A 19,661-nucleotide genomic window follows, 5' to 3' on the forward strand; every position below is an offset into this window, starting at 1 on the left:
GGAGAGGACACAAACATCCTTCCTTTCAACAACAGATTTATTCACTGCCCTAAGGTGAACTTAGAAATGATTGAATCAAGAACAGTTCTGACGAGGAGTCTTCAGAGAAGCCTCGCTCTCAACACCAGTCCCCAGCACTAGTGTTCTAAGTGTCCTCTTTTGTTTTAGGTTATCTTATCTCAGGTTAAAGCAGGACATAGAGGGATCCCTGGGTGGCGCAGCGGTTTGGCGCCTGCCTTTGGCCCAGGGCGTGATCCTGGAGACCCTGGATCGAATCCCACGTCAGGCTCCCGGTGCATGGAGCCTGCTTCTCCCTCTGCCTGTGTCTCTGCCTCTCTCTCTCTCTCTGTGACTATCATAAATAAATAAAAATTAAAAAAAAAAAAAAAAGCAGGACATAGAGATCCAGAAAGGTCTCAAAGGAGAGCCCATATGTGATTGGCAATGAAAGGCAGGGGGGTTGTACCTCTGTATCTCTGAATGTATGGCATGAGACAAAACCAGACTCCAGCCTAGCTCCTTGGTCCTCATGAATGATTTCTGTCATCAAATAAGAGGATTTGACAGCTGATCTGTAAGACGTTATTTAAGAGTTTTTAAAATTTGACTCTGGATATACAGAAAAGTTGTGAAAAATAATACAAATTTGTATACGCCCTTCGTCCAGATTCCTCAAAAGTTAACATTTCACCCTATTTGTTTTATTATTTTCTTTCTGTGCGTGCACGTGTACACATGTGTAAACTGTATATGTGAGTAAATTACAGACATGACACCACTTCACCCCTATATACTTCAGAATATCTTTCCTAAAATGACATACTCTAATATTACTAGAATATAATTATAAAAATTAAAAAGTAGCATCAATCACAACTACTATTTACAGACTTTATAAAAATTTCACCAATTACTCCAGTGATACCTTTTATCACAAAAGAAAATCCAGACACTTATTGTGTTCTTTTACCATGTCTCTAATTTAGTCTTCTTTAATCTAGAACAGCTCCTCAGTTGGCGTTGTTTCACACCATAGACATTTTTGAAGAATATAGCTCAGTTCTTCTGTAGAATGCCCTTTGAGTTCCATTTGTCTAATGTTTCCTGGTGAAAGATGATGAGATTTTATATATTTGGCAAAAACATCACAAAGAGTGATGTGATGTTGTGTTCTTCTTTAGTGGATCATTTCAGGAGGCACAAAATGTCAATTTGTCCCACTACCGTTGATGTTAATTTTGATTGCTTATTTAAGGTGGTGTGTGTCAGGTTTCTCCACAGTAAAATGACTAATTTCCCCCTTGTAGTGTCAGTGTCTTATATGGGAAGAAACAGAGTATGTAGAATTCTAATACTCAAACTTTCACCCATCAGTTTCAACACCCATTGAGATTTCCTGTCTAAATCAATTATTATGATGACGGTTGCCAAATGCTATCATTTCTTCTATATTTATTTATATCACATTGGACTTACAGATTCTTGCTTATTAATGACTCGTTTTCCTTTAGTATTATTATTTATCTTTATACCCCAATTGTCCTACATTCTCTAAGACCTTCTTTATCTCTAATATTCTATGAGAAGACTAAGAATTACCTGCTATAAACATTAATTATGTTTTAAGGGTGATGTTTAAATTGTAAACCAAATGTGGAGCCACTCCCTAAAATTCACCAAAAGAAAGAGACACCATGGTTGAGTGCCCAAGCCCTGAAAAAATGGATTGAAAGCTTTGAACTTAAGTGTTTATGGGGTAGAGAGAAAGCAACTATGTGATGGGGGGCCCTTAAGGACAGCTAAGTCCATGAACTGTAGAAACCTCTCTGATAGATGGTTGGTTTGAGTTTCCTGTTTCACTCAGGTTGTAGCTGAAGGGTATTTACTTAACCTTTTCTGCAAGCTGAGTCTGATCAGCCATGCATCCCTTCCATTCTCAGATTTATTCTAACTACCTCCAGTTGGTTCCCACCCTCCCCAATTCTCCCTCTATATCCCCCAACTAGCAGGAAATAGAGCCCCTGGCTCTCACGTGTGACGCTGTTCAAGCATGTTGAATGGCACTTGCAACTCCTGGGGCTGGTTCTTGTAAAAACAAAAACAAAACCTCACTGGGTAGGAGAACCCAAACGTACGTAATCAACCGGGCTGAAGCATGTATGCCCTTTGTGCTGGGTCATTCACTGGCCACCCTCACCTCAATTCCAACCTTTAGGTAAACTATATAGTTATTAGTTCAGGCTGACTTAGGAAATTACGGCATGCCTGAAAACCATGCAGAACAACTTAATCCCTCCGCCAAAACCCAGCCATCTAAATTGGTTTAATATCTTTGGGCTGAGGCAGTGACCGGCTGGTCATAGGCGCCTGGGTAACCTGCGTTTTCTGTACCCTCTGGACAGAATGAAGAGGTGGGGCAAATGGGAGGGAGCCGCCTCATTCCCTCTGGTCACCCTTGGAAACTCAGCTTAGTGGCCTGGCAGCACTGGAATCTGCACATGTGCTTTGAGGAGGCCAAGGAAGCCTGCACTTTAGTGGTGGCATTTAGATATTCCTCTGAAATGCTAATGAAGAGTTGATTTCAGAATTGCTAACAAAGTTCTCAGACTTGTTAATGTATCATTCTCTCTGAAGGCTAGAGACAGCAGCACTAAACAAATGGCTTGAAGAACCCAGAAAGGAATTATTGCCTAGCTGAAAGACTTCCAGGGAAAGACAGTTTCTAGCTCTCCTTGAGGCCACATTCTGCTCTCTCAGGCCGCTGGCAGGCAATACCTTGTTTGTTTCATGTAACCTACATCTCTCCAGCTGATTTTAACCTAATTTCCAGCTCATCACCCTTCTCAAAATACATATCCAAAGGCCCCATATCCTTTCAAGTTACCCTTGTCTTCTTATATTAAGGAGAAAAGGTAAGAAGGCAATTGTGGGATGAAGACATGGAAATTGACACTGAACACTACTGGTGTCATGTTCTGTACACGATGATTGCATTTGAGCTTCACGACAAAGGAGGTAGAACCAAAGAAATTGAGGTTTGGAGAAAATGAGTGACTTGCTAGAGCTCTGAAATCTAATCTTCTTTCCCTGTTCTGAGCTGTCTCTGATGAATTTATAGTCAGAGGTTGGCTACAGGTTTTCTGTTTGACTTTTAGGAAATTGTATAATTTCTTTGAACCCGATTTAGCAACAATAGATAGGGATTTGTGGATTTGTGTGTGTGTGTGTGCAGATGTATACATAGAGATAGACATGACTATCCATATGAATATACATACATGTCAATATATACTTGTGTACACACACACAGACAAACACACACATAAATCCCAATCTTAATGTTGAAAAAACAGGTTCAGAGAAATTAACTGATTTGCTGAAAGTCATACAGAAAATCCTTCTGAGAGGGATAAGGATATATATATATATCCTCCATCTCCTTATCTCCCCACTCCTTAACTAACCCACTCCAATTTGCCTTCTATTTCATCATTCCAGGAAACAACTTTTACCAAAGTTATCAGTGACCTCCATGTTATTGCTTCCAATGGGTATTTACAGTCCTTATTTATTTCATTACATTAGTTTCAGATGTGCAACATAATTCATTATTTGTTATATATCATGAAATGATCACCATAACAAGTCTAGTTAACATTCATCACTACATATAGTTACAATTTTTCCCTTGTAATGGAAACTTTTAAGATTTATTCTCTTAGCAACTTTCAAAATACACAATAGAGCATTACTAACTATAGTTACCATACTGTACACAACATCCTCAGGACTTATTTATTTTTTAACTGGAAGCTTACACCTTTTGACCTCCTTCACCCATTTTACCCAACTCCTATCCCCCGCCTCTGGCAATCTCCAATCAATTCTTTGTATCTCTAAATTTGTTGTTGGTGGTGTTGTTTTGGTTTGTTTGGTTTTTTTTAGATTCCACAGGTAAGTGAGATTTGTCTATCTCTGATTGACTTATTTCACTTAGCATAATGCCCTTAAGGACCATCCATGTTGTCATAATGGCAAGATTTCCTTCTTTTTTGTGGCTGAATGACATTCCATTATATATAATATATATATATACCAAATTTCCATTATATATATATATATATATATATATATATATATATATATATATATACCAAATTTCCTTTATCCATTCATCCATCAGTGGACACATGGATTATTTCAATGTCTTGGCTAGTGTATAATGCTGCAATGAACACTGGGGGGCTGCATGTATCTTTCAATTTAGTGTCTTCATTTCCTTGAATACATACCCAAAAGTGGGAGCACTGGATCATATGATAATTCTGTATTTAATTTTTTTAAAGATTTACTTATTCATTTTTAGAGAGAGAGAGAGGGAGAACATGAGCACACGAAGGGCGGAAGGGCAGAGGGAGAGAGTTCCAAGTAGACTCTGCGCTGAATGCAGAGTCTGTCTTGGGCCTCAATACCATGACCGTGAGATCAGGATCAAAGCCAAAACCAAGAGTCGAAGGCTCCACCATATTGCACCACCGAGGCACCCCCTGTTTTTATTTTTTGAGAAAACTGCATACTGTTTTCCATGGTAACTGTACCAATTTACATTCTCACCAACAGTGCACAAGGGTTCCCTTCTCTCGACCTCCCACCAATACTTGTTATTTCTTGTCGCTTTGATAAATAGCCATTCAGACAGATGTGAGGCAATATCTCATTGTGGTTTTGATTTGAATCTCCCTGATTAGGGATATTGAGCAACTTTTCACATACCTGTTGGCCATCTGTATGTTTTCTTTGGAAAAATATCTATTCAGATACTCTGCCCAATTTTTAATCAGATTGATTTTTTTGGCTATTGAGTTGTATGAGTTCTTTATATATTTTTAATATTAGTCCCTTATCAAATATATGATTTGCAAATAATTTCTCCCATTTAGAATTCCTTCTCATTTCATTGATGATTTCTTGTGTGGTGCAGAGCTCTTTAGTTTGATGTCATCCCAGCTGTTTATGTTGCTTTTGTTGCCTTTGCTTTTAGTTTCAAATCCAAAAAAATAATCACCAAGACTGATGTCAAGGAGCTTACTGCCTATGTTTCCTTCTAGGAGTTTCATGGTTTCAGGTTTTACATCCAAGTTTTTGGTTCATTTTGAGTTAGTTTTTGTGTATTAAGATAATGGACCAGTTTCGTTCTTTTGCATGTGAATGTCCAGTCTTTCAAACATCATTTATGGACAAGACTGTCGTTTCCCCATTGTATATTCTTGACTCCTTTGTCATGAATTAATTGAGAATATATGTTTATTTCTGGGCTCATTTTTCTGTTCTAGTTATATGTGTCTGTTTTTATACTAATATCAAACTGCTTTGATATTATGCTATTATCATGCTAATAGTTATTGTGCTAATAGTTATTGTGATAAAGTTTGAAATCAGGAAGTATGAGGCTTCCAGTTTTGTTCTTCTTTCTGAGGATTACTTTGTCTATTTAGGGTCTTTTGTGGTTCCAAACAAATTTGAAGATTGTTTGTTCTATTTCCGTGAAAAATGTCATTGAAATTTTGATAGGGAATGCATTGGATCTATAGATTGAGTAGTATGAACATTTTAACAATATTAATTCTTCAATCCATAAGCACATATCTTTATTTGTATCTTCTTTAATTTATCAGTATTTTGTGATTCTTAGCTACAGGTCTTTCACCTCCTTGATTAAATTTATTCCTAGGTATCAGAGTCTTTTTGATGGAATTGAAATAGGATGAGATTTTTTCAACTTCTATTTCTAGTTGTTTGTTTTCAAGGGTATAAAATCAACAAATTTTGGTATATTGATTTTGTATCCTGCAACTTTACTAAATCTCTTTATTAGTTCTAACAGTTTTTTGATGGAGTCAGAGTTTTGTATATATAATATCATGTCTTCTGCAAATAACGAAAATTTTACTTTTTCCCTTCTGAATTGGATGACTTTTATTTCTTATTCTTGCCAAATTGTTCTAAGGCTCCCAGTGAAATAATGAATAAAAGTGGCAAGAGTGAGCGTCCTTGTCTTGTTCCTGATGCTAGAGAAAAACGTTCAGCTTTTTACTATTCAGTATGATGTTGAGTGTGAGTTTATCATATACAGCTTTTATTATGTTGGGGTACATTTCCTCTCTACCCACTATGTTGAGATATTTTACCATAAATGAATACCGAATTTTGTCAAATGTTTTTTCTACATTTATTATGATGATGATATGATTTTTATCCTTCATTTTGTTAATGTGGTGTATCATGCCACATTGATTTGAGCATGTTAAACTATCCTTGCATCCCTGGAATAAATCTCACTTGATCATGGTATACCATCCTTTTAATGTATTGTTGAATTCAGTTTCCTAATATTTTACTGATTATTTTTGCATCTATGTTCATCAGAGATATTGGCCTATAATTTTCTTTTCATTAGTGTCTTTCTCTGGTTTTGGTATCAGAATTATGCTGGCCTCATAAAATGAGTTTGGAAATATTTCCTCCTCTCTATTTCTGGAAGAATTGGAAGAGGATTGACATTAATTCTTCTTTAAATATTTGATAGAATTCACCAATGAAGCCATCTGGTCCTGGACTTTTGTTTGTTTTTTGTTCATTGTTGTTATAGTCCTTATTTTACTTAAACTCTCTGGAGCATTTGACCCCTTTCCTTCTAAGATTACTCTCTTCTCATGACTTTCACCACCCAAAACCTCCTAATTCTCTTCCAACCTCTCTGGTTGCTATTTTTCTTTCTCTTCTATGGGCTTTTATCCAGCAATTAAATATTGGAGTTCTTTAAGAAATTCTCTTCTCATTCTGTATCCTTACCTGTTGTGACTTAATCCTTTTACCTCATAGAAAAAAATACTATTTCCCTCATAGAAATTTACTTTTAGGGGTGCCTTGGCAGCTCAGCCATTAAGCATATGCCTTCAGCTCAGGTCATGATCCCAAGGTCCTGGGATTCAGCCCTGCATTGGGCTCCCTGCTCAGTGGGGAGCCTGCTTCTCTTGCTCCCTCTGCTGTTCCCATCATTTGTGCTCTCTGGTTCTCTCTGTGTGATAGATAAATAAATAAATAAATAAATAAATAAATAAATAAATAAAATCTTTTTTTAAAAAAGAAATTTACCTTTAATTCTATATCTTTTCTCCTATAGCCAGGTTTATATATTTAAATCCAACTGACTCTCCCACTTACATGTTTGAAAGCAACTTGAACTTGAAACTTTCAAAATCTAACTCAGGATTTTTCCTTCTAAAACATACTTATTTTTGCAATATTTCCTATTTCGATGAATGGAAACATTATCCACCTAGTATGACAACTTGGAAATTAGGTGTCATCACTCTCCTTCGTATGTAATCTATCACTAAGTTTGCAGTCTCCTCTTCATTTCCAGCATCACAACCCAACTTGACTAATAGTATTTCTTACCTGGACTCCTGCTGATCTTCCCACTCTGGTTCTCCTTCAATCTGTTCTCCCCACTGCAGCCAGAGCGATTTTTGTGAAACTTGAATGTGATAATGTTATGCTTCCTACTTAAAATCTATTGTAGCTTTCCTTTCTCTCGCTATAGAACCCATACTCCTTGATATGGTCCACAAAGTCCGTCAGGTCTTCCCCTCCTGACTTCTCCAACTCATCATACCCCTGTTCTCTTCCTTCTGTAAGTTCCAGCTACATCCACCTTTTTTCAGGTCTCTAAATTTGCCTTGCCCCTACCCTTCACAGGGCCTTTGTATATGCTGTTCGTACAGGCTACAATACTCCTCTCCCTTCATCTTAGCTACCCCTATAGTTTATTTTAATATTTTTACGAGTTCTTTCCAGTCATAATTTCTTCAGGGAAGCCTTCTGTGATCTCCTTGACCTAGCTGAATCTCCCTGTTATATGCTGTCATAGCATTAATAACAGTAGAAACTCTCTTAAACAACCTCTATTTTACTGAATTTCCAGACTCACCAACTCTTTCCATCTTTCTGTGAAGCATACTGATTGATGCCCACAGTGCTTTGAATGCTAGAAGCAGGTAGGCCACTCTTTAATATAGTTGGGTATTTCTACTTCTCTCTTGTTTAGTTTTTGCTTATCAAGAGTCTTTTGTATTTGTTCCCAAATTGATTCTTGTTAGTTGTACATGCTAATTGTAAATTATATAATTGAATTTAATATTACATAAGCCAATGAAATGTGAAAGCAAAAAGGTATTCATTTATATGAAAACTAAGTTAATAATTTAGAAAGACTTGGGATCCCTGGGTTGCGCAGCGGTTTAGCCCCTGCCTTTGGCCCAGGGCGCGATCCTGGAGACCCAGGATCAAATCCCACATCAGGCTCCCGGTGCATGGAGCCTGCTTCTCCCTCTGCCTATGTCTCTGCCTCTCTCTCTCTCTCTGTGTGTGACTATCATAAATAAATAAATAAATAGATAGATAATTTTTTAAAAAATAATAATAATTTAGAAAGACTTGATAAGGATAAGACACCAAAACTTGCTTCGGAATGAGTGAAATAATTATAAAATATTGGAGAAAGGATTATAAAACTATAGAAGAATTCTGCGGTCAGATTTCTTTTCAACTCTATTTTTAATTTTCCCTTCCACTTTAAAGAAATGAAAACAGGAAATCACAGATGATGCATTAAGGGTGGGTTTTATATAAAGAAGATGTCAGAGCAAAGGCATTGACTCTGTATCAAAAGATTCATGAAGATGTGTGTGTATGTATACATATATATGTTCTTGGTTAAAATAAATATTTTTGGTGTGTATATTTTTTATGATTCCTAAGATTTAACCTTCTATTGAATTGTTCAAGACCTATTCAGGTAATTACACTGGTATATGTCCATCATGACTGATCATAGAATCCAGAAACCAGTGTAAAATGAAAATGTGGGGTTCTCTGTTCAAAACGTATTAAGGATTTCAAGATGGTGACAGAAGAGCATTAAACCAAGTGTGCAGCCTGTCCAAGTGTAGGGCTCTGTAAGCTTGCACGGATCACATACCATGGAGCCAACTCTGATTCCCATCTCCTAGCACAGAACCTGGCATGTAGAAAATGATTCTTTAACTTAATAGGTATTCATTGAGAGCCTTCAACGTGCCAGGCACTGCTCTAGACTCTGGAAATACAGTATAGAACAGAAGAGACAAAATCCCTACCTTTGTGGAGCTTAATTTCTATTGACAGTGTTAGGAAGTTAGAAAAGATATGTAATAAGTGATAAAGAAGTAAAATATGTGGCACATTAGAAGATGTTAAGTGCTATGGAGACAAATAAAACAGGGTAGAGGAAAAGGGAGCATAAAGGATAATATAAATATTTGTTGCATGAATGCAATGAACTTCTAACCAAATTCAAAGGAGAATAAAATAGTAAAATACAATTAGAAATGGAAAAAAAAAACAGATGCAGGGAAAATAAGAATGTAAGCAAAAAATCAAAACCATAATCAAAAATAAAGTCAGTTATATTTAGGCTATAAATTTGGTTCTGAGCTTCCTGGTAACCAAAGCAAAAAATAAGAGATGATCAATCAAACAATTTTTATTATCAGAAAGGAGCAAGCATACCAATGTCCTAAGGATTAAAACAGATAGCAGTGATATCTCTTACTTCCTTATGGAACCACATGAGATTGTAGCTGTGAAAATAACTTAAACAAACATTAGGTACTATGAAGTGCACAGAGATATTGCTATTGGAATACTTTCACAAGATAACAGAAAATGTTCATTGTAACATCCTTGTTTTTCCTGGAAATGTGCTGAATAAATTCACTTTTGTAGGCAAAGATACTTTCAAATAGGCTAACATCTTGAAGTTGAAATCCAACAATCACTTCAGCCTACAAACAGGTCAACCAGTCTGTATAAGTTCTACAATGTCTCTTCCTGACCCTTACTAGAGGAAGGAGACAGCCCAGTGCCAGGTGGGCAGTGACATTATACAATATGTCCTGGATCCCCCTGCTCCCCTGCTCCTCCCTCAGCCCCAGTTCCACTTTGATTGGGGCTAGAGCTGTTGCACCTTTACTTCAGTTCCTTCTTTATAACCCCAAGACCCTAAATAAATATGGCCCCAGGGCCCCAGGCAACCAGATGGTCCATCCTCAGCAACATGGACATGTCTTCTCCACAGAAAGACCCAGAACCAAGAAACTGCTGGCTAAAAGCAGAAAAAATAGCCACACACACACTCACCTTCCTACCATCCATCCCTCCTTCCTCAGCCTCTTTTGTTCCCATGTTTTAGTCATTCTCTCTGCACTCTTTTCTCCTCACCACCGCCACCATGTACTCAGAAGTTCTATTTATCCTAAGTTTTACAGAGACAGGTGGTTCAACAGGACAGACAACTGAACAGAGGAGGCAACATGAATAGATGAGTCCTTTGTCTCTTTGCCTTTCTTTGTGTCTACCGCCCTGTGTCTCTCCCCCATACACTCACAAACCAAGTAAATATCTGCATGTACTTCAGAGAGAGAGTCTGATGAGAAACAAATAAATAAAAATTACCAGCTACTTCGACTAATAGATTGTCTTTTATCTAGATGGAAAAAAAAACCCAAATCACATTAGGTCAGAAACACCGTAAGACCCTGAAAGAGGCTCAGAGAAGTTAATTTAGTGACTATCTGTAACGTTCTTTTGAACAATGAGCCTACAAGTTCCCTCAGCCACCTGTTTGAGGCTCTTCAGATACCAAACATCAACCCGTGGAGACCAACTAGATCCAAAGAGAGAACTCTCTAAGCATTTCCACCAATGCTGTTGCCAGACTGTGACTGGTGCCATTTGAATTTCCCCATAAAATGTAAAAGAAAAAGAATTGCCCACCAGCCACTGTTTTTGGCATTAACAATTGATAGCAACTCTCCCATGGATATCCACTTAGGTATTGAAGATACAATGTTAATGAGGAAGAGCCTGCTGCCCACAGGATTTCTATTTTAGGCCTCCTGCTAGTAAATATAACTCTGTTTACACTGACAGGAGTCTAGGACTGCTCTAGCTTCACAATGGCTGTTTGAAACACACCTTAAATGTGGTCTTTGAAACTCTGCGCTGTGGTACATGTGGTCAGGTCTCTTTCTTTTTCTCTACCATGGTGGAATTGGAAACTTCTTCCGTGGCTTGTATCATGATCACGTGAACAAGATAAGGCCTTGGGGACTAGCGAATTCCACCACTCACGCCCCCACCACAGGTGCTCTTGTATCTGATCATTCAGAAAGCACATTTTCTCCCCACTGTCTCCTTCTCAGGGAACCTGTATCTGCCAGCTTCACGCCTTCCAGGACAAGGCCTCGACCTCACTTCCTTGTTGGGGACCCATGGCACTCAGCCACAGATCTTTGACCATGTTCCCTGGGCTGGATGCTTGTGGATGCCCGGTTGACATCAGCCCCAGGAGACCATCATGGTTGACTAAGAAATTTGTGAAGTTTTGCAGTTTGCTTCTACCCTGGGGTGTCCCTACTGAGCCATGTCATTTTCTCACACCTCTATCTCCTTTACTTGTCTCCAGATTCTGTTAACGCACTTTTAAATTCTTTTCTTACTCCCTTCCTGTTGCCACTGCCTCAGGCTAAGTCCCCACTATTGTCCATCTTTATTATTACAATAACCTACTAACTTTCTTGCCACCTAGCTCTGGCTTCTAATCTATCCTCATTTTGCCAACATAGTTACCATTCTACTTTTCCTGTATAATCCTTAGTACCATAACTTACCTTCCAAGTCAGGGTTTCTTAACATCTGCCGTATTGACATTTGGGGCCAGATAATTCTTTATTGTGGGTGGCTGGCCTTTGAATTGTAGGATAACAGCATCTCTGGCCTCTACCACATGCTGCTAGTAGTATCTGCCCCCAGTTGTGACAACAAAATTGTTTCCACACAGCGTCAAATATCCCCTGAGGGGCAAAGGTGCCCAATGTTCTCAGTCCTTCTTAACATATCCCTCGAGTTTTATTAAGTAGAAATTCAAATTTTGTTCCAAGTATGTGTTTATCTCTATTAACAATTTTTCCTTGACCCGTGGATTGTGTAGAAATGCTTTAAATGCTGAACATACGTTGTTACTGCTTTAGTTACCTTTTTTGTTGTTCATTTAGAACTTACTTTTATTTTGGTCAGAAAGGGTGAGTTATGTAGTATTTATGCTTTGGCCCTTTGTTTGAGACCTGCTTTGTGGCTCAGAACCTTCTAATTTTTTGCAAACATTTCTTATGTGTTTGAAAGTCTATGTTCTGGGCAGCCCAGGTGGCTCAGCGGTTTAGCTCTGCCTTCAGCCCAAGGCCTGATTCTGGGGACCTGGGATCAAGTCCCACGTCGGGCTCCCTGCATGGAGCCTGCTTCTCTCTCTGCCTGTGTCTCTGCCTGTCTCTGTCTCTGTGTCTGTCATGAATAACTAAATAAAATCTCTATTAAAAAAAAAAAAAGAAAGAAAGTCTCTGTTCTTCAGTTGTTGGGTGCAAGATTCTACATATGTTTAGATCAATCTTGCTCATGTCATTCAGTTCTTATAAATTAAAGCCAATTTTCTAAAAAAAAAAAAAAGATTGATTTATTTATTTTTGAGAAAGAGAGTGAGAGAGTGGGGGAGGGGCAGAGGGAGAGGCAGGGCTCCATCTCATGATCCTAGATCAAAACCTGAGCCGAAACCAAGAGTTGGACGCATAATGGATTGACCCACCCAGGCACCCCAATCAATGCCAATTTTTATGTCATTTTATTTATCAATGACCAGAAAGGTGTATTTTAAAATATCCTATAAGGAAAAGAAATTTTTAAAAATATCCTATGAAGACTTGTCAGCTCCTTCTTGTAATGCAGTTGACTTTTGCTTTTATATATTTTGAGAGTATTTAATACAAATTAGCATTTGTTATATCTTCTGATGAATCATTCCTTTTATCACTATATAATGATCTCTCTTTTTTTTTGCCTTAAAAAAAAAGACATTTACTCTGTTGCAGTTGTAATAGCTACAGTTTTGTCTTGATTAGTACTGGCCTGCTATACCTTTTATCCTCTTACTTTCCACCTTTTTGAATCCTTCTGGTGTAGGTATATATTTGGAAAACAGCAGAAGTAAGTTTGCTTTTTGCTTTTTTTCCCCACATCAAACCTGAGTCTAATCCATTAAATGTATTGTGTTTCCTAAGATATTTGGATTTATTTTCACGATTTCTTTTTTGTAGTATTTACTTTGCTTTATGAAAACTTTTTCTTTAAGTCAGTCGGAGGACAGACATTATATGTTCTCATTCATTTGGGGAATATAAATAATAGTGAAAGGGAATAGAAGGGAAGGGAGAAGAAATGCGTAGGAAATAACAGAAAGGGAGACAGGACATAAAGACTCCTAACTCAAAAAAAAAAAAAAAAAAGACTCCTAACTCTGGGAAATGAACTAGGGGTGCTGGAAGGGGAGGAGGTGGGGGGGGGGGGTGAATGGGTGACAGGCACTGAGGGGGGCACTTGACGGGATGAGCACTGGGTGTTATACTGTATATTGGCAAATTGAACACCAATAAAAAATAAATTTATTATTTTAAAAAATAATATTACAGTAAAAAAAAGAAAACCTTTTCTTGCTTTTTTCCTATATTCTTTTGTTGATTTTTAAAAAATATTTTATTTATTTATTTATTCATTTGTTTGTTTATTTGTTTATTTATTTATTTATTTGACAGAGAGAGAGAACAAGCAGGGGGAGTGGCAGGCAGAGGGAGAGGGAGAAGAAGCAGGCTCCCTATGGAGCAAGAAGCCCAATGTGAGGCTCCATCCCAGGACCCCGGGATCATGATCTGAGCTGAAGGCAGACACTTACTGAATCAACCCTCCTATCTTCTTTTGGATCACGTTTTCTGTATTTCTCCCTTTTCCTCCATTAACCTCAAAACTGCATATTCTGTTTTTACTCTTTTCATGGTTAACCTTCAATTTTTGTCAAGCATACTGGCCCTGAAGTCTAAAGTTAATATCTCTACCTCTTCCCATATGACATAAGGAATTAAGAATGTTTCATTTTTTTTTTAGAATAATAAAAAATATTTTACTAAAACATAAGATTTACAGAAGTTTCCAGGCAGGCCATACAAAATGGTCACAAGCTTTTTCTTGAAGGAAGGATTCTACACTTGACAGCAAAGTCACAATGTTATTAGTGAGGGCTGTGATGTTTGTTTAATGTTCCCATTTTGGTTCAAACAATCAAGCTTGTCCATCTACAGTGTCTAAATAAAGTTAGACTTGGCTAGAGAAGCATATTATAAAGAACTGGTTAGCTGCTTTTAACCGATGCAATTAGATCACCATAAAAAGGGGGAAAGGAGCCCATAAAATTAAAATAAAACTACCTCTCCCCTTCAAAAATAATAATAAAGAAAAACACCCACACCCTTGCAGCTAACCCTGACAACTACCTTCATTCACAGTGCTTTATACTTAAACCATGATGGGGGAAATGAATAAAAGCAGAGAGGGGCCACTGCTTTTATATATTTGGAAAACAAATTGTTGTTTCACAACAATCCAGATGGTACTTCTGCCTCTGCTCATGCTTTATATAACAGTGAATCAGAACAAGACATAGATTTGCTAATGTGCATTTAATCACCAAAGGACTGAAGATGTCTGGGCTTTTATTCTGTAATGTTCCTAAGACTGTGTCCATTAAATGCAAACAAAAAAGGAAGAAGTCTTGGCAGAACAGGAGAAGTGATGCACACTTGATGATCAGATCGATTTTAAATATTATTCATGGCATATAACCTAGTCCATGCTCTAGCTGTTTCTATGGCTTGGGCTTCGTTGGTCTTCCACTGCTCTGCTACATCATTTGCTAACGGATCATCTGGATTGGGAGCACTTAACAAAGCCAGGATGGATAGCAGAACTGTGCAGACCTGCAGTGGGGACCACTTATCTTTCAAAATATCTAAACATATTCTTCCCAACTTGTCTACATTAGGATGATAAATTTTGGTCATGAAACGTACTTTAGGGCCTGCCATCGGGTATTCTTCTGGAAGGAATAGTTCAAGTTCAAAAGTCCCTCCCTCAAGGGGGGAATCCTGGGGGCCAGCAATGACCACATGAAAATAACGGGCGTTGCTCTCATCTGGTTCTGCTTTAATGCCAGGAACTGGTTCTGCCAGCAAACGCTGGGTCTCCTTGATAATCCTGCGGGGCAGCCCGGCCTTCCTGTCAGATCCCCAGTTCGGCCTCTGCTCTCGACTCCGGCTCCGCTCGCCTCACACGCCAGAATGTTTTAATGTTACGTGTTATCACCATCCAGCGTTTTAGGCACTTCCATCTGACTTTTCTACATCTAAATTTTATTGTTGTTGTTATTATTTATTATTATTATTATTGCTATTTTTGAGCAATGAATACATTTTTTGGCTTTGCCTAGATGCTTACCAACCTCTTTGAATTACCATTGCTTCTTGCCTCTGAATTTTTCCCTATGGGTCCAATTTCTTCTTTCCTAAAATGCATATTTCTAGAAATCCTCTCCATAAGGGTCTTTAATAGTAAATTCTCCTGGTTATTGATTGTTGAAGGAGATAGAAATGGAGGTTAATTTCTCTCAACACCTTAAAAACGTTATTCCACTGATTTCTGGCTTTCATTGCTGCTTTTTGAGAAGTCAGTCATCAGTCTAATTATCATTCCTTTGTGAGCAAACCATATTTCTCTCTTGCACTCTTAAGATCTTTTTTTTTTTTTTAAGATTTTATTTTTTAAAGTAATCTCTTCACCCAACATGGGGCTTGAACTCATAGCCTGAGAGCTAGAATTGCACATGCTACCTAGTGAGCCAGCCAGGCATTCCCCATTTTGGGTTTTTTAATTTTTTTCTGTGATGTTACTTAGTACAGATTTAGTTTTATCTTTCTTAGAACTCATTTCCTGCCTCTGAAGATTCATTTTTTTCATAGATTCTAGAAAATTCACAGTCTTTTTCTCTTTGGTTATTTCCTCATTTTCTTAATATTCTCCTCCTGAAATTCCTATTAGTCATTTGTTTACCCTCATTCTGTCCTCCATGTCTCATAATCTTGTTTTTGTATTAATCTTTATGTAATCTTTTTGTCTCTGCTTCATTTGGAGCAGTTTTCTGAAAGCTGCCAGTTCTTAAACTCTAGCTTTTGCTATGCAGATCGGTGTCAACTACAATACTTTTGTTTTTCTAAATTCTGTTTGTTTTTTCAAACTTGTCTGGGGTTTTTTGCATAGTGTCTTACGATATGTTATTTTTTTCCATTTTTCCCTTTATATATCCTTAATTATTATTTAAAAATTTTATTTATTTATTTGTGTGTGAGAGAGTATGAGAGAGAGACACAGAGTCAGCATGAAGTTGGGGAAAGGCAGAGGGAGAGAAACAGGCTCCCTGCCAAGCAGGGAGCCCAAGGAGAGGCTCAATCCTAGGACCCCTGGATTATGATCTGAGCCAAAGGTAACCACTTAACCAAATGAACCACCCAGGCTCCCCATCTTTAATTATTTTTAAAAGATACTAGTATACATTGTGTCACCAATAGCTCTACTTTCTGAATGATGATTCTTAGAGCTCTATAACAATTGTTCATGTGTCCGCTGATGTTTGCCAGCGGTGAGTTGTGACACTATAACTTCAGAGCTGAGAATTCACTACATCAGTCATGAGAATTCTGAATGACCTGCACTAAGCTTGTGTCCCACAGGGCCATTTTGTGTATCATGAAGTCCCAGTAGTATCATCTGCCCAAGATGACTTTTCATTACCTCATTGACCTGGAGACTCCTCACCACTCAGGTAATGTAAATGCAAACCCTTGATCCACTCACATGAAGGTGAGCATGTGGTGATGAGATTATTAGGGACACCTCTTTTTTCTACTCAGCCAGGTTCAACAGATAAGGTTATGTGGCATCTCCCTTTGTAGGTAAACAGAATGTTTCCTTATAAGCCTTTTCTAACTTTACACCAGGCCTTAATTTTAACTCTCCATCTGGCATAGACTCAAGGCCTCATATTCAATATTTCTGTGTACCTAAAAAACCCAATCAAAATTTAAAACTGTAAAATTCTGAAAGCTTAAAAACTCAGTCCTCTCTGTACCTGCCTCAACAGCCAGGATTTTCTCATATCTGTTCAATTGCTGGCTGCATTTATTTTCAATTCAATTTATTTCAAATTCAATTTGAAAATTTCAAATTTCAAATAAATTCAACATTTATTTTCAATTTGCTTTCCCCGGGGGGGAATCTTCCTTATTTTCTTGTGATTTCAGCTTAGCATGTAGATAAAGTTTTAAAAATATTTTGCTTCATCATTTCTAAGAACTTTGAGAGGAGAATTTTCAGGTCATCTAATTTGCCATATTGTAGGAAATGGGGAATTCCCCCTCTCCACCAAAACATAATAATCCAAAGCACTAATTTGATTATTCCCCATTACCTCGACATTAAAAATCAAGCTCTTTAGTATAATCTTTAGGAAACCTTTGGTCTGGCTCCTAAATGCTTTTCCAGTTCCATTCTCTTCTGAAAAGAATGCCCTATATCCTAGCCACACTGACAATTCATGATTACTTCTGGTTCTATAAACTTTCACACATCTACAACCAGCAGACTTAGGCTATGCCACACCCTTCTCCTGAAGGGTCCTTCTCTCCTTTCACAAACTTCTATTCCTTGGCCAAAGCAAACTTCAAATATTGGCTTGATTGTAAAACCCACTTCAACTTCCCAAAACATAATGAATCAAACCCTCTACTCCCACTGCATCCAAACATACCTTACTTATAATCCTCATCATATTGACCAAAGTGTTTTTATATATTTAACTAGATTTAGATCTTTTAGAAACCCAGATCAAGTTTTTATCCATCATTCTCAACATATAGCACAATGTCTGGCATATAGTAGACACTCAAAGATGTTACAGCAATTTTCTTGAATACAAGCCTACTTCAATTCTTCCCTGGAGAAATATAGCTTGAAATGACAACACTTTTAGGTGTTATAAGCAGTCGTATTATTGAAAATCTCCACATACTTGCTAATTTCCAGTGGTACTAGAGCAAATGTGTTCAGTATTGCCCCTGCCTGAAATTTTTATTAGAAGTTAGTTCTGATTTATGAATAATTCCTGCTTCTGTATCTGAATGAGTAGTCACTTATCTAGGAAAGACACTATAGCTACAAGACATAGGATAACCACACAAAACACAACCAGACAGTCTAACGCGTTGTAGCTACGTAGTGTAGAACTGGCATGGAAGCAAGTGTCCAATGAACACATGAATGAGTGGACAAAAGGTTATACGATAAATAAATAAAAGATACTTTAACCAAATGACAGGCAAAGAAAGTTACAAGACTTGTCTGACTCCACTGCTTGTATTGTGTCTTACTCATCTTTGTATATGTCTGGCATACAGTGAATACTGGAAAAACACATGGAAATGAATAAATGATTTAAAAGACTTAATCAGGCTGAGCTGAATACATGAGAACATTCCAGATCTAGAGTTATGGAAACAGAGAAAACAGAAGCCCAACATTTTCAATGAAAAGGAAAAAATTAACTTTTATTAATCTTTTGAGTTTTGCTTCATTCATGTATGCTAGCCTTACTTGTTTGATCCTCTTGTCTGTCCATCCATTCATCCATCCATTTGTCATTCATTCACTCAAGAAACATTTGCCAATCATCTACTGTGAGCCAAGCACTGTGCTTTTGGTTTGGAATTTTAGTTTGATGTTGAGAAAAACTTGCTGATTTTCTGTCAGTAAATGATTACTAGGAGCATGCTAGAAGCTAATGTTTCTTAAAACTTTCATTCTGTGATCCATGAATTCATTCATTCACTCATTTAGCAAATATCTTTGAGGATATCCTCTCTGCCAGACACTGTGTGAGGCACCAGGGATTCATTCCTTATTTAATATATTCATTCATTCATTCATTCATTCATTCATTCAATAAACAATTCTTAAGTACTTAATAAAGTGCCAGGCATAGATAGGGTCTTTGCTTTCAAGTACTTACATGATAATAGTGGTAAGTTTCAGGCAATAGACAAATAAATAAGCTAGTTTATATAATGATAAGGCAAGATAACAAAATTGGGATGTGCTAAAGAGTGATGCATGTATATGTATATTATTGATGTGGTCTCTGACTTCAGAGAGCCAGAGATTTATTTCTAAGGACACAGAGCTATTGCCAGATGATCTGAGTGCTGCCTACCTGGATTCTTTTGACATGCAGACCTCTATGTAAGCATATATGAGTGTGACCTGGCCTGGAGGCAGAGAATCTAGGTCTTGGAGAGAATGGAGCCAGAAGGACAAGCCCCACATGGAAGCCTCTCTGGCCTGCACAGCATGTCACCAGGGACAGAGCTCCTTGCCCTGTGGCCCAGGCTGACCTGCTTGAGCTGTCTACTGGGAGGGCAAATATCTGCCTTCAAGCCACACACCACGCCCTCCCTGGTTGGGAACTTTGACTCAGTGTTGACCTGGTTTTGAACTAGTGACCTGGAGGTGAATGACTCCATATCTCATTACTAATTCCCCACAGCCACTTGGTTCCTCCTGCTAGCCACAAGAAA

General features: G+C 37.7%; 1 protein-coding gene across 1 annotated transcript in view; it reads right to left on the reverse strand.

The window, feature by feature from the left end:
* Positions 1 to 14,669: 14,669 nt before the first annotated feature.
* The window catches only part of LOC121480096 (ubiquitin-conjugating enzyme E2 N-like), a 36,460-nt gene continuing 31,468 nt past the window's right edge, over positions 14,670 to 19,661 (reverse strand). The window contains exon 5 of the mRNA XM_041736391.1: positions 14,670 to 15,304. Within this exon, the coding sequence (XP_041592325.1) occupies positions 14,799 to 15,304 (506 nt within the window). The 3' untranslated portion in view covers positions 14,670 to 14,798. The remainder of the gene's footprint in view (positions 15,305 to 19,661) is intronic.

The sequence above is a fragment of the Vulpes lagopus genome, chromosome 21, assembly GCF_018345385.1.
Source record: "Vulpes lagopus strain Blue_001 chromosome 21, ASM1834538v1, whole genome shotgun sequence".
Classification (NCBI taxonomy): Eukaryota; Metazoa; Chordata; class Mammalia; order Carnivora; family Canidae; genus Vulpes; species Vulpes lagopus.